The 14,911-nt window shown below is 48.2% G+C and overlaps 1 protein-coding gene across 2 annotated transcripts in view; it reads left to right on the top strand.

Annotated features, from left to right (window-relative positions):
- The window catches only part of MTMR4 (myotubularin related protein 4), a 57,270-nt gene that overhangs the window by 33,001 nt on the left and 9,358 nt on the right, over positions 1-14,911 (top strand). For both annotated transcript variants that reach the window (XM_063402324.1, XM_063402323.1), the window contains 5 exons: positions 751-867; positions 1,510-1,592; positions 1,787-1,953; positions 3,716-3,812; positions 9,858-9,971. In XM_063402324.1, coding sequence (XP_063258394.1) covers positions 751-867; positions 1,510-1,592; positions 1,787-1,953; positions 3,716-3,812; positions 9,858-9,971 — 578 coding nt within the window. The remainder of the gene's footprint in view (positions 1-750; positions 868-1,509; positions 1,593-1,786; positions 1,954-3,715; positions 3,813-9,857; positions 9,972-14,911) is intronic.

Below are 14,911 nucleotides of genomic sequence, written 5' to 3'. Positions count from 1 at the left end.
CCTGAAAGCCTTGTTAGCAGAAACTGGATACAACTTTGGTTCATTTGCTTACCTGGATGGTACTGCTGAGTCTCACAGGGCTGCTGAAGGCTCCCCATGTTTAAATGGCACAGCAGAATCACATAGGTGACACTGCTCTGGGACAGAGGCTTCTGATCAGTCACAGAATGTCAGAATCACTGAGGTTGGAAAAGACCCCCAAGACCATCAAGTCCAACCTGTAGCTGATCCCCACGTTGTCACCCAGCCCAGAGCATTGAGTGCCACATCCAGTTGTTCCTTGGATGCCTCCAGGGATGGTGACAGCACCATCTCCCTGGCCAGCCCCTTCCAGTGCTTCCCCATGGTGCTGGCTCTTTCAGGAGCTGTGCAGAGCACTCCCCTCTTCTCTCTGAGCTGTTCTGCAGTCGTGTCCCTCTCCATACCTCTTGTGCCAGGGCTGGTTTCCCTTCTCCGAAGAGCAGGGGACTGTCAGTCCCTCTGTCCCCAGGCCACCCCTTGCTGCCAGGTGTGCATGGCACACAGGTGATCTCTCAGGAGGTGCTGGCTGGCTCCAGAGGCATCCTTGGGGAGAGCTCTGTGTGTGAGGCTGGGCAGTGGAACTGGTGCTGTCTGTGCTGCTCTCACGGGAGCACCTTGCTAGGTATGATTCCTTGGGAGATGCACTGCAGAGGCAAAGGGAACAGTGGCTCTGGGAATTCCAATGCACAAAGTACCTGTGTGACTGACCTAGTGCTGTCTCCCTTCCAGGTGCCATTCACCGTGCTGCAGGGTGAGGGGGTGGAGTACCTAGGCCATGCCAACGATGCTGTGATTGCCATCTCCAACTACCGCCTGCATATCAAATTCAAGGACTCTGTGATCAATGTGAGTCTGGCTCTGCCTGCACCATCACCTCTCGCAGGACTACAGAGCAGAGAGTGGGGGGAACAGCCCTGGGGGCTGTGGCACAGGACGATGCCTCTTGGAGGAGGCCAGGTCTGGGTGTGCGGTTGCTGTTTTGCTGCTGTATTCAGGTGTGAGAACGGGGTTTTCCTTTGGATAGTAATTAGGTCTTTCCTTTGCTGTTTTCTTGAAATTTAAGCAATAACTTTGGTGGTTTTAAGGCTGTTGAGGTCTCTTGTAGGCCAGTTTTAATGAGACTTCTCACCAACACAAAGTCGGGCAGTGGGAGCTTGTGACGTTCTCTCACTGCCTTGACTTGCCATCTCTTACTGCAGTTGTTGTTTGGCTCAGTTACCTGTGTTTGGCTGGATGTGACTGAGTCAGGAACTGGCCCCAAGTGGAAGATTACCAAGGGAGAGAACAGGATTCAGAATAATAATCATGGAAGGGCTCTGTGCTGACTCATGAAGCTCCATAACTCTAAGAGTGGGATTGTAGTTCACAGAAGCAGCTCGTGACTGGTGAAGCTGTGCTGGAGCATGAGGAGCCTGCAGGCACGGCTGCTGGGGCTGCTCTGGCCTGTGGTGTGCCTTGTCATGCCCTACATCTGTCCCTCCCTCGCAGGTGCCTTTGAGGATGATGGAAAGTGTGGAGTGTCGGGATATGTTCCAGCTTCACATTGTCTGCAAGGACTCCAAAGTGATCAGGTATCTGGTTTATTGCTGTGGTACAGCTGCTGCTGCTGCAGGCTAGGACCAGCTGTGGTGGCTGCCTGTGTGCTGTCATTACAATTGAGCTATCCATGGACAGAGTTGTAAGGCTTGGGGCCGTGTTCCTTTTCCTGGCTCCATCCTGGTGGGTGAATGTCCCCGCTGAGGGTGATTTGCCTTTGGGTTTGCAGGTGCCATTTCTCCACCTTCAAGCAGTGCCAGGAGTGGCTGAAGAGGCTGACTCGAGCCATCGCCCGTCCTGCCAAGCCTGAGGATCTCTTTGCGTTTGCCTACCATGCCTGGTGCTTGGGGGTGTGTGTGGATGAGGAGGATCAACACGCACATCTCTGCCGTCCAGGTGAGCTTCTGGCCTGGCCCTTCCTGCTGCTCTGGCCAGCAGCACAGCACTGCAATTGAGCTCTTGTTCATAAACTCTCTCTGGTTTCAAATTTCCTCGGGTCATGCTGTGCCTGGCCTCAAGATCCAGCTGATGGCCAGATGCTCCTGGATAAGAAGCACAGTGAAAGGAATTAGTTAGAAACACAATAAACTTTCATACCCAGCAACACAGAAGCCGCTTTTCCCTTTCTCCTTGTGAGAAAACATCCCATACTTAAGTTCTCTCATCACAGTGATACATACCTCAGGCAGTCCTGTCCTGGAGTGGCAAACAGCATCAGTTTTGAGGTAGCCTAATTAATATGAGCCCATTTGCATCTCTTGTCCAACACTTAAAAATGCTGTGAGTTTCCCAGGATCAGGTCTTTGGAGAGCTCTGGCTCATCCTCACACAGATGCAAATCAAGTCTTTGAGTCCATGAAGAGAAAACCAGAGCTGTGCTGGTGCCCTCGTGTGGACTGGGAGTTTCCCTTCCCTGGGAACACAAAGTTCACTTGAAGTTTATTTGTCTTATTGATGATGAAGCTGTTTAGAAACAGAAAAATGAGTGAGAAGCCTGGCTTTAAAATGAAAAATGAGTTGATCCTAGAGGAGAGCAGCAGTAGTCTGAATGGAATGTCCAAAGATAAGCTAGATGGATGTATGGGGTTCAATAGTACAGCTATTCCAAGAGAAGCTGATAGGGGAAATGTGAGCTCTGTGTCCTTACCATGCCCCAAACCCCAGCAATCAGAGATATTTGCTGTATTTCCTTTAGGGGAAGTGTTTAGTATAAATAAACTCACCTGTGCAAGTTATTGCTGCAGGATATGGCTGAGGCGAAGAGCTTTACAGTATTTATTTATTAACAAGATTTGACTCTGGAGCAAAGGCATCCAGCATTTGCGAGGCAAGGCTAAAACATGATAGAGGAAACCCTGAGTCAGTGTCTGAGAGCAGTCTGGAGGAAGGAACTGCCTAGGGTGGATGCTCAGTGCTCCTTGCCATAGGATTCCTGACATCCACTTTGGAAGCTGTTTGCCAGGTGGGCAGAAGTGGATTAAATTAACCCCCACATCTCCCCTTGATGTGGAGAGGCTGTTTCTGTGCCCTGAGATGAGATCTGACTTGATAAAACAAGCAGGGGAACCCCTGTGAGGGACAAGTCTTTCTGGCTTCTGAAGCACAGTCCCTGCTGCCATTCAGTTGCCCTGGAGTTTCTAATTGCCAAAAAGATGCTCCCAGGGCTGGAGCCCCTCTGCTCTACAGCCAGGCTGAGAGAGCTGGGCGTGTTCACCTGGAGAAGGCTAAAGGGAGACCTCAGAGCCCCTTGCAGTGCCTGAAGGAGCTTATAAAAAAGAGGGAGAGACTTTCTGTATGGGTGGATAGGGACAGGACATGGGGGAATAGTGTTAAAGTGACAGAGGGCAGAGTTAGATGAGATATTAAGGTGAATTTCTTAATCAGGTAATGGAGAGGCCCTGGCACAGGGTGTCCAGAGAAGCTGTGGCTGCCCCTGGATCCGTGGAAGTGCCCAAGGCCAAACTGGATGGGGCTTGGAGCCACCTGGGAATAGTGGAAGGTGTCCCTGCCCATGGCAGGGGGTGGAATGGGATGACCTTCAGGTCCCTTATAACCTAAACCTTTCTGTGGTTTTGTGACACTCTCCAGCCTGTGCCAGTTGCTGTGGAGTTCAGATCTCCTCCGTGCTGTCAGTAACTCCCTGTGCTCTGTTCCTCAGGGGACCATGTGAGGTTCCGGTTCGAGATGGAGCTGGTGAGGATGGGCTTCGACCTGCAGAACACCTGGCGCGTCTCTGACATCAACAACAACTACAAGTGAGTGTTTCATCACCAGGCTCTCCCCACTCTCCTCTTGCCTTACCTTTCCCTTGGTAATCCCGGTGCAGAACAGTGTGTGAGTCAGACTCCAGCTAATCCTCCTTCCTGGCTTTGACAGCCCCCAGGCAGATCAGAGTATGAGCCAAATCCCTTTTCTTTCTGCCTTTCACATTGTGGAATTGGAGAGGGAATACAGCCCAAACATCAGAGCTAGCTGGAGCTGTAAATGCTGACTCAGGTAGTTTATAATGTGGTGGCTCTTAATTCCTCAGGGAAGACATTTGGGAGTCTGGAGGCCCATCCAGTGTGGGTTTGTCTTTCTGGCCAGTCCTTCTCTCTAAAATGCTCAGTTTGACATAACAACCACAGTTTTTATACACTCAGACAGTTGTTCAGCTCTGTGAGGAATTGAGGTGAGCCAGTGGAGAGCTGTGGAGAGGCTCAGGAGTCTGGGAGTGAGCGAGGCTCATTCAGTCAGAGCAGGAGAAGCTGAAGGGTGATCTGCCTCCATCTACTGGCAGGGCATTCACAAAGGGCATAGAGTAAAACTCCTGGCAGTGGCACATGACAGAACAAGAGGTGACAGCCCCAGAGTGCAGCTTGGGAGATTCACAATGTAGAATGGAAAAGAGCATTCCCTGGGAACATGGCGATGTGCTGGGGATTCTCCATCACTGTGGTGTCACATTTCAGGTCAGCCGGTGTTGGAGATCCCTGTGGGCATTGGGGTAGAGATTTCTACAAGGTTTTCCCACTTTCACAGTGGAAGAGACCTTTTGCCACCATCAGTGTTTCCAGCCTGTCTTCTGTTCCTGCAGGAGCACAGGACTCTTGGAGAAGGGCAACTGCACTCTCTTGGCAGCAGCTGGCATTAAGCCAATGGGATTTCAAACTTTGATGGACATACTCATTTATGCACTCCCTATAATCCTGTTCTTGAAACCACTGGTATCCCTCAGCCTTTATTCTCTGTCCCAGCCAGTCCAGGCATCCCCATTACCTATGGATTGGACAATTCCAGGTCACTGTTTCCTGTGGAAACCATGAGAAACCTCTGACACATTGGGCTGGGAAAATCCCAGTTTTGGAGCTTGCTGCCTGTTCTCCTTTCCTGAAGAATCCAGGCCACAAACACTAAATTTGGGGGGTGATTTCCATTTTACCTCTGCCCTACTCACCATGTTGTTGCTTTGGAACTGTTCACATGACTTTGCTGGCATTTACACAGTTTATTCAAGGATGCCAAATAAAAGTTGTTGTCCTGAACTGCACAGTTCTGGAGTGCACAGCCTATGGGTCCCTGCCCTAGGTAGAGTCTCTGTATGTTGAGCCTTGTGCCCTGCTGGATCTTGGGGTGTGGTTCCCTCTGACTATTTCAGGAAGTTCAGCTTCCATTGACCATCTGTGCTTTGCTTCCTGGCCAGTAATCTACAGCCATTAGCCACCTTCTCTGAAGACAGGTGTTTGATTTCCAACCAAACCAGGGAAGAAAGGACTTAAACCTCAGCAAGCTGGGTGTAGGCCTGGCTTTGCTTCCCTCCACCTGCTGAGTTCCTCCCTGGGGATCCTCGCAGGTCCCAGCTTCCTGCAGAAATCCTGCGATCTCAGGAGTGGTGTAATTGCCTTGTGCAACTCAAACCAGTTCTCTCCTGCTGCTCAGGGAGTGTAGCTTTAAATCCTGCCTTGGCTTTTGATCATAACCACTTGCCTGTGTTCACAGGGATCGGGTTACTTTTTAACTGTTTATAGTCCTTTTATCTTTTATTTTCCTGCATTGGCAAAACAGTGTTGTTAAAGACAGGATACTCCAAGGTAATGGCTTTGTTCCTTGTCTTTCAAGTCTGTTCCGAGATGTCCTTATCTGGGAACTATTATCTCTCTCCTGGCGACAACCATAATAAAATGAGAGCAATACAAGCTTATAATAACCACTCCTTCAGTCTTGATAAAAGTATATGGTGTTAATAAAATTATTACACAGTCTCTCCCTGGCTCTTACATCTTCAGGGATCTTATACCCAGGGAAATGGGATCACTCCAGCATTGCCCATCTGGTCCACACAGGCTCTCCAAGGCAGTTGTTTTGTATCAGCCTTAGTATTGGTGCATTTGGTACACATGTAGTTCCTTCAAAAAAAAGGAAAAAAACCCAACACTTTTCCTCCAATGTTAATGCTCATTTTCAGATATTATCTTTTTACTGTTGTGGTTTTATTTACCTTTGAGTTTATGAGGAAAAGTTGCCTGGAGTTCTGTTACTGCTTTAGCCAGATGGTATTTCCTGCTGGTTTCTGAGACTGCTCTTAATTCAAATTCTGTCTTTTTTACACTTCTCTAAAAATTTTAATACTATCCACACCACTGCAAAGTGATAATTACTGTCCCTGCTTGGATGTGCCACAGGAACATGTGGACAGTTAAGTCTGTGAGGACTGCTAGTGGTACATGTGTTTGCCTTCTGTGAAGGAAGAGCTTGGACAAGACTCTCCAGTACAGGATGGGATTGTTGGGGTGTCCTATGCGGGGCCAGGAGCTGGACTCAATCCTCGTGGATCCCTTCCAAATCAGGGTATCTCACAATTCCTCTCCCTCATTGTTATTTCTGTGGCAAGAGGGTTTTCCACTGATCCTTGTTCACAGGTGCTATTCCTGTGTCTGTGTTGTTCCAGTCACTCTCTCCTACCATCAGACCTCACAGTTCAAGGCTGTTTCCCTCGGTGGTCTGGCTCAGCCTGGTCCCTGGGGCTTTCCAGGCCACCCACCACTGCAGATGGTTCACTTTAGGTCTCCCATTGTGGTGAAAAATGATTGTTGATGTTCTGAACTATTTCTTATCTTCTAAGAGCAGCTGTTTCGTAAGAGGAGCATCTTTCAGCTCTGTGGGGACACACCTGTTAAAAAACACAGGCACACAAAAAATCTCAGAAAACCCCTTCTGAAAATCCAGATCTGCCCTATCTGCTCATTCACTGATGTTTCAGGTAGCTCTCACACATGAGGGGTCCCCTCCCTCCCAGCAGCCATGTTGACTCAAAACCCAAGTGTACTGAACTTAGCCTTTTTGTTGTTGCTGCTGTTGTGGGAGCCTTATCCCCTCTAAAAACATTATTGAAGCTACTGAGTGATGAATTCTGTAACAAAGGGATTTTTCAGTTCTTCTACTTTGCAGCAGCTTAGGTCCAAAGGAAGAGTCAGAGACATCTGTATAATTTTGATGGTAGCACCAAGAAACACCTGGGTGTGTCTGAAAATGTCACCTTTGGTTCAGACACTTGAGTATTCATTTTCTTCCTTGTATCAGTTTATAAGATACTGTTAAGCCAACAGTTACTTATCCTGGATTTTCACTTCCTCTACTGTATTCCTCTGGAATTCTAGCCTAGAAAGACATGTCTCTTTGTCTTGACCTTATTGCCTGTTTCCATGCACCCTGCTTGAATTTGGCTTCACTTCTTAAAGATGTCCTGTTTTCTACCTAAATTTTATTGATTTATATCTTACTGTTTTCCTAAGGCTACAGAGTTTCAATGATTTAACTCTTGGAAAGCGACACTCCTGAGCCTCTCCTGGACTACCTCTCCCCAGTCTGTACTTTTAAGATATCCTCCATGTTTCACCTGAGGTGCCAGGGAGCTGTTTGCACTTAAGTGAAGCCCATTCATGTATAGACTCAGCTATTCCAGAAGTTCCTCCAGACCTGAACAGATACCTCTTCCACATTCCTGCATCCTCAGTCACACTTCACTGCTTCTCTAATTTCCTGACCACCTTTACTTATGGAATCTGAGGCATTTCAGAGATGTCCAAGCCCAGACATCCTACCACAGACAGCCTGGTCTTTACCTTCTTAGCTGACAGCTTTAATTTTGCTTCCTGAATTCCTCATCCTCACCCAGTTATTTTTATCCCTTAGCCACCCTTGCTTTCTGGCTGGGGCTCTCAGAGGAGCTGTGTAGACACTGAAGTGCCATTTTTCAACGTGGCTGGCAGTTCTTCACTAGCATCATAAACTAACACTGGGTTGTGCCTGTTGCCATCAGCTGGAATAGCCTAGGCTCAGGATCACCAGACCACCCTCTGGAGCTTACTGGCTGGATCCATTCAACCCCCTCACTTTGCTCCCCATCTGCCCTGAAACATTCCTGCCAAATGATGTGGGATAGCCTTGAGGCAGAGCTGCTCTTTGATGTTCCCTGCCATCTACCCATGTGTGCCTGCCTGGGCTGCAGGGGCTCAGCTGGTCCAGCTCCCAGATGCTGCTGTGACTGAGCCTGTCACGGCTGCAGCTGGTCTATAGCTACAAAGATAAATTTGGCCGTAACAGACTCCCAAACTCGACCAGCCTAGAAGCAAACAAGTCCCTGAGTGAGCAATGATAGGATGGATTTGAACTCAAACAGGGACCCCCACCAATCGTATTCAATCCTCTATGCAGACGTGTCACCGGCCAGGGAGCTGGGCGGTGCTGAGACCCCGACCAATCAGTTGTCTAAACCCGGGAATTTTGAACCCCTTATAAAAGGAGGCAGCCATTGTAGAAGGGAATACAATGACCTTGTCCTTGATAAGTAACAGCTGTTTTAATTACCCAGTACAGCCTTGCTGTGATATGTCACAGCTATATCCAACAAAGATAAGTGTGATAAAAGGGAGTGGGTTAGCTGGTGAGAGGAGGATCGTGAAGGAGGAGGATCCTGAGGAGAGAGATTCACAGCTGTGAGGTCAGTCTGGGTCTGCAGTTAGAGCCTGTTGTTGGAACCTGCAGTCATGATCTATCTAGGTAAAAGCCTGCAGTCACTGTCTGCAAACTGATACCTGCAGTCAAAGTTTAGCAGGAAATAAGCAGCAGTCAGAGGCTGCAAGGGAAACCTACAGGAGGAGCTTGTTGCAGCTAGAGCAGTGAACACTTGGAATCAGGATGGCTGAGCTGTAAAGAGGAATAAACTAGGACCCTTTTCATGTTGTGATAAAGAAGAAGTCTGTGTCTCGGCTCATTTCTACCCTCTAACAAGAGGGCTGCTGCAACAGGCCATAATAAATCTCTGCTGTTTGTCTTGTGATCATCGATGCGTCCAGTCATGAATCTGTCTCCAACCTACAACCTCTAATGTAATATGAGCCTGCCCTCAGCCTGTGCTGGGAGCAGCAGGGGCAGGGGAGGAGCTGCAGGAGCCAGAAAAGCCCCACCTGCGCTCCTGGAATTTTATGTGTGCTACAATCCCAAAATGGTTTGGGCTGGAAGGGACCTTAATGCCCATCCCACCCCTGCCATGGGTAGTGACACCTTCCACTGTCCAAGGCTGCTCTAAGCCCTGTCCAACCTGGCCTTGGACACTGCCAGGGATCCAGGAGCAGCCACAGCTTCTGTGGGCACCCTGTGCCTGGGTCTCACCACCCTCCCAGGGAACAATTTTTTCCCAATATCCCTTCTAAACCTGCCCTCTGGCAGTACTCTCTGCTCTCAAGAGTTCCCTCACTGCTGGTAAATATTCAGATACATCTATAAGAATTTGATTTCTGGCACCCCCACCAAGCAAGGTATGATTTAGATCTCACTCCTGTCACTTTATTTGCATACCCCCAGTCCCCACTGCTAAATTTCTGCACAGATTTGTGTCTTCCTCACTGAACAATGTGTCGAGTTGAGCAGTGGTGTCCTGTTCTGCCAGGCATATAGTAGGCTATTCTTTACCAGAAGCTCTGTGTGTACCTGCTACAAGAAAACAAAAACTACGTGTAAATTATTGACTATTTCCCTAAACCCTCATGAATTCTTAAATCCAGAGGTTGTTCCAAAGGCATCCTGGGAAGTACTGTGATACTTAGTATAAGTCCAGAGGTGAGGCCTGAGGTAAAAGGAGGTTGTCTTCTCTCAGCTCATTCCTGACAGTACGTTTTGGCTCACCTGTTGAGGCTGCTCCTCAGATATGAGGAGGAAGAGCCAAAGTCCTGAATGTTGCGTTTGGGGAAATGTGAGCTGCTCTGGGGCAGAGTTTTGATTACTCAGTCCTCATCTTGCCTTTTATGCTTTCTCTTCTCCAGGCTTTGTTCCAGTTATCCCCAGAAGCTGCTGGTCCCTGTCTGGATCACAGACAAGGAGCTGGAGAATGTGGCTTCATTCAGGTCATGGAAGAGGATCCCTGTGGTGGTGTACAGGTAAATACAAACCCAAATTCCCTCTCCCAAGCCCATGACAGCTGCCATGTCCTTGTAGTCCTGCAGGGGCTTTAAGACAAGGATGGCAGGAGACCTGTTTATCCTTTTGCCTCCTGTCTGCAAACATGGTGCTCCCAGGGCTCCTTCTCTCAGTACTGTCTGCAGCAGGGTGTTTTCCAGAAGAGACAAGCAGTGTTCCAGAACTGTCCTTCGCTGCTTTGTTAGATTTGAAGGTGTGGGTGACTTTCCTCCTACAGGAGATGTTGCAAGATGAGGTCAAATTAAAGTTCTCTCAGAGTTTCAAAATCTTTCCACACATTGGTCCTTGTCTGGCTGCTACTTTGAAAAGAAATCTGAGCCAAAAGTAGACTGCTGGGTGCCCTGTGCTCAGCAGGGTGTGCAGGTCTGGACAATGGGAGTGCCCCAATCTGCACCTTCTCATGAGGAGCAGTGGAGGGGCAGCTCTGATCTCTGCTCTTTGATAACTAGGGACAGGACCCAAGGGAATGGCTGGAGCTGTTCCAGGACAGGTTTAGGTTGGATTTTGGAGAAAGGTTTTTCCCCCAGAAGGTGCTGAGCACTGCCCAGGCTCCCCAGGGAATGGGCACGGCCCTGAGGCTGCCACAGCTCCAGGAAAGTTTGGACACCACTCCAGGGATGCACAGGGTGGGATTGTTGGGATGTCTGTGCAGGGCCAGGGCTGGACTGGATGATTCTTGTGGGTCCCTTCCGGTTTAGGAAAATCTATAATTCTATGAAATATTCCCTGACCAGCCTTCCAGAAATAATCTAGAGGGGGATGCAGGAGGCCAGGCAGCCATTGGAGCAGGACGCTGCAGGATAGGAGCTGGTTCCTTATTAAATGTGTCTCCCAGGAGACTGATATGTTTGAAACCAACAGGAGGCTGATGGAAAGGGGCACCCTGGCAGTTTGTTGTAAAATGTACATTGTGGTTTGCAGGCTTAGACTCTGTGTTAGCAGTGACCACATCCAAATATAAAAAACCTTAAAATATCAGAGCTGTACTGGAAAATACATAAGTCAGGAAGCAAAACCAGTGAATTTATAGGTACCTTAACTCTGCATCTTCATGGCTTGCTGTTGGATGGGGCAAAGCACTGTGTGTTCCTTCTAGAACTCAGTTCTGCAGCAGAGTGGAAATGAACACAGCTTATCAGATGGAGCCTTTTCCTCCCTGTAGCCAACTCAGCTAAGAAGTTAATGGTATTTGTGATTCCTTTTGCTAAAAATGGCCTGGTGCTGGAGCCTGTCCCACTGTGCCTCCCCACCCAAGGGCAAAGCCATGTCTTTTTCCTACTCCAGCAATTATTTTGTTCCTTGCTTTATATCTCTGTAATGGTACCCAGTAATTTACGAGCTGAGTGCAACCCTTTGCAGCCTGGGATCAGATTAGAAGACGCTGACAAGTGATGTTACAAGATGGGGCAAGTGCTTGCCCATGTGTCTGATTTTCGTGCACATTTTTTAGTCTTTGCCCTCAAGATTGAAGTCTTTGGAGCAGGAGGGTCCTTGAGGGTCATGGCTGCTTCTGCAGTGCCTCGTGCTGTGTGGAAATGAAAAGCCTGACACTCAGCTCCTCCTCCTTACTCGGAATTCAGGAGAGAATGGAAGGGTGCCTGCATCCCAAGGGACTCTGATAGACCTCAGAGCTTTTGGATAAGGCTCATCTCACTAGGTCACAGTCAGAGCTGCAAAACGGGATACCAAAGGTACCCCATTATCAGATTTCTTAAAAAAAGTTTAATTTAGCTATTAAGCAAAGCAGAAATTCAGGTTTCTGCTGAATCTCAGTCCTCAGCGGAGATGTGTAGGAGAGATGCAGGAGCCTCCAGGCACAATCCACTTCTAAAACAAGGCAAAGGATACAATCAATTATTTAGCTGAATAGAGAGGCAGACAGGCACGGCGTGGCAGTTCTGGCTCTGTCTGCTCAGCCACCTTGAGGAGACCTTGGGCCTATGGCAGCAGGAATGCTCCTCCTGACTCTCAGCATCCCCTGCCAGGGGACAGCAGGCACTGCTCCATCCCACAGCTGAGCCTCACTCTTGGGCTCTCACATCCTGCTGCAGTGAGACGGGAGTCTATCCCAAAGATCTGGGAAGTGGAAGCACTTATACACACACACATCTCAATTTGGAACCTTTAGGCTCGACTCAGTAAACCCTCTCCAAGCTCTTGTGCTTTAAGCCAAGCTCCTTGACTTGTCAAGGAAATCTTGGGAGATTACAGAATGATGGAAAGGTTTGGGTTGGAAGGGACCTTGAGAATCATCTACTTCCAACCCCCCTGCTACCTTCCACTAAACCAGGTATTAATCCACTGTGGAGGATTGTTGGGGGTTAAATGGCATGTGCTGACAGTATCAGATGTGCTCTAGTCTTGTAATCAGAATGAATCTGTGAGGAAAAACTCAAGTGATAAACTACAGAGGCACTTCATACTGCAGCTTTGGATCATGAAAGAGTCTTGAGTCATTAAAAGTAAATTGAGGATCCTTAAAGAATAATTTGCTCCATGTAAGTTAAAACACTCTGGCGCTTTCTGCCATTCCAGTTTCAAGAAAGGAACTTCTTCCTTTGAGGAAAATCTCCCCAAAGCTCCCAGGTAAGAAAAGGCCTTAAATGATTCCTGTGCTCATGCTGGGGAGATGTGCAGGGAAGGTAGAGACAGGTTCTGGTGCTCCCCTGCCCTGGGGAGCTCCTTGCAAGCTCAGCTGTGGTTTTGGTTCCTCTGCTGGCACCTGCTGTACTTTCTGCTTGCTGGTGGCTCCAGACTCATTGGTGCTGCCACATTTCCTTTACTGGCAGGTCACTGTGGAGACTTGAAGGTCTCCAGCAGTTGTTCAGTGCTCAGAGGTTTGCATTACTGAGAGTTTTGTGAGTTCAACGTGACCCTGGCGACACTGGCAGATTTGCCCAGAGCATCTGCTGTGCCCCGCACCCTTGTCCTGTCCTGCAAGCTGCCTGCTGCAAGCAGTCCCTGGCACAGCACCTGCCTTTCCCAAAAACGTGCTCAGGCGCTGTCTGGGAAAGTGCTGCTTGGCACAGGCCAGGAGCTGTGGGTGGCTCACAAACAGGCTTGGATGATCACAGGCTGGTGCTTAAGTCCACACTTTGGCTCTGTTTCATTTACTACTATAAACAAAGCCGTTGCTGCTCTCTGTTATCCATCCTTGAGTGATTCTGAAGGCAGGAATAGATGTCCTGGGAGTGACTGCTCTGCAAGTCACATTGCAAAACAGAGCAGCACTTAAAGTAAAGGGTCCCCACGGTGTTTTGACTTAGCCAAACATGAACATTATTTCTTTGGAAGGCTTCAGTTTAAAGTCTTCATTGTTACTATCTGTGAGATGTCATTAAGGAAGCTACACAAACTGACAGAAGGCAGGTTTAGAAGGGATACTGGGAAGGAATTGTTTGCTGTGAGGGTCGGGAGGCCCTGGCACAGGGTGCCCGAGAAGCTGTGGCTGCCCCTGGATCCCTGGCAGTGTCCAAGGCCAGGTTGGACAGGGCTTGGAGTGGACGATGTCCCTGCCCATTGAGGGGGTGGGATGGGATGAGCTTTAAGGTCCTTCCCAATACAAACCATTCCTTGACTCTGTAATCTCCAGATAAATGCTGCAGGAGGGATGGTGGAATGGTTAAGCATGGTTGGTGTGTGGGTTTGGTTCAGGGCTGTTCAGTTTATTTTCCCATCTCCAAGAAGGACTAGGCAGCAGGAGCAGCACCTCAGGGAAACATAACAAACAGGATAGGGATGCAGGTGATCTTTCCTGGTGCATCTTTGGAACATCTGCTACCTTAGATTTCCAACACTCATTTGGGAGAATGGGTGACTGTCTCATTGTCCCTTGGTGAACCTGCCACCAAGTGTTGGATTTAGTAGTTAGTAGTTCCACATTGCACCGTGACCATGAGTCCACTCTTGGTTTTGTTTGTTGTCCAAGAAATAGTTGTGTTTCTGAAGCATGGCATGACCATTCCAGTGCTTGCTTGTGTCTGTGCCACCCATCTCTGGAGCTTGGTTTGTCTACAATATGATCCTTTTTGAGAGGAGTTTGTGTCATTTTAGTATGGTTAAGATGTGAAGTCATAATATTTTATGTCTTTCCTTTCCCGATAACTGTTAGCACATCCTTAACCTTTGTGCTTCTTGCGAGCATTGAGCTGAGACTTTTGAGAGCTCCCCAGTGACTTTAAAGCCTTTGGGATTTGGCTGCTGATCTGCACCAAACTGCTCTATGTAACAGCTGGGGTTATGCTTTGATCATCTGTAAATACTCTTCACTTATTAATACTAAATTTCACACTCTCTGGGTCATTCTTTATCTCCAGCAGCTTTGTCACCTCACAGTCCCTTCCCTTTCCAGGCCAGTTGGGAATGACTTGACCAGTGTGTTCATGTGAGAAATGCACTGATTCCTGCTTCAGGCCTCCTGCCAGGTGTCAGTAACCACAGCCAGGGTAGGGTTCATATTTAGAGGTTGTTGATAAACACCAGCTCAGGCCTCCACCCAGAAACTCCTTGATCTGATGCCAAGGGAGCTCATCTTCCCAGCTTAGAGGTGATAAGTGAAATGGTTTAACAATGGGTCTGTAATTTAGGGGAGGAAAAAAAGAGAAGAAGAGAACAGAACAGCCTTAAAATCAAGTGGAAGGTGTCCCTGCCCATGGCAGGGGGGTCGAACAAGGTGATCTTCCATGTCCCTTCCAACCCAAACGGTTCCATGGTTCTATGACACAACTATTACTTTCCCAAAATACAACCATAATGATGTAAAGTTCTTCTCTCTGGTTTAATATATAAATACTGTTCTATCTATACACAATAATATCTGGATTATATATTTATAGGTTACAGGATATATTAATATATATAAATAGAAGTCCGAAATTGGACTTGGGGATCTTGAAGGACT

Source organism: Prinia subflava, chromosome 8, assembly GCF_021018805.1.
Source record: "Prinia subflava isolate CZ2003 ecotype Zambia chromosome 8, Cam_Psub_1.2, whole genome shotgun sequence".
NCBI classification, from domain to species: Eukaryota; Metazoa; Chordata; class Aves; order Passeriformes; family Cisticolidae; genus Prinia; species Prinia subflava.
Note: the sequence above shows the minus strand (reverse complement) of the source record. Positions and strands in the feature narration are given on the sequence as shown.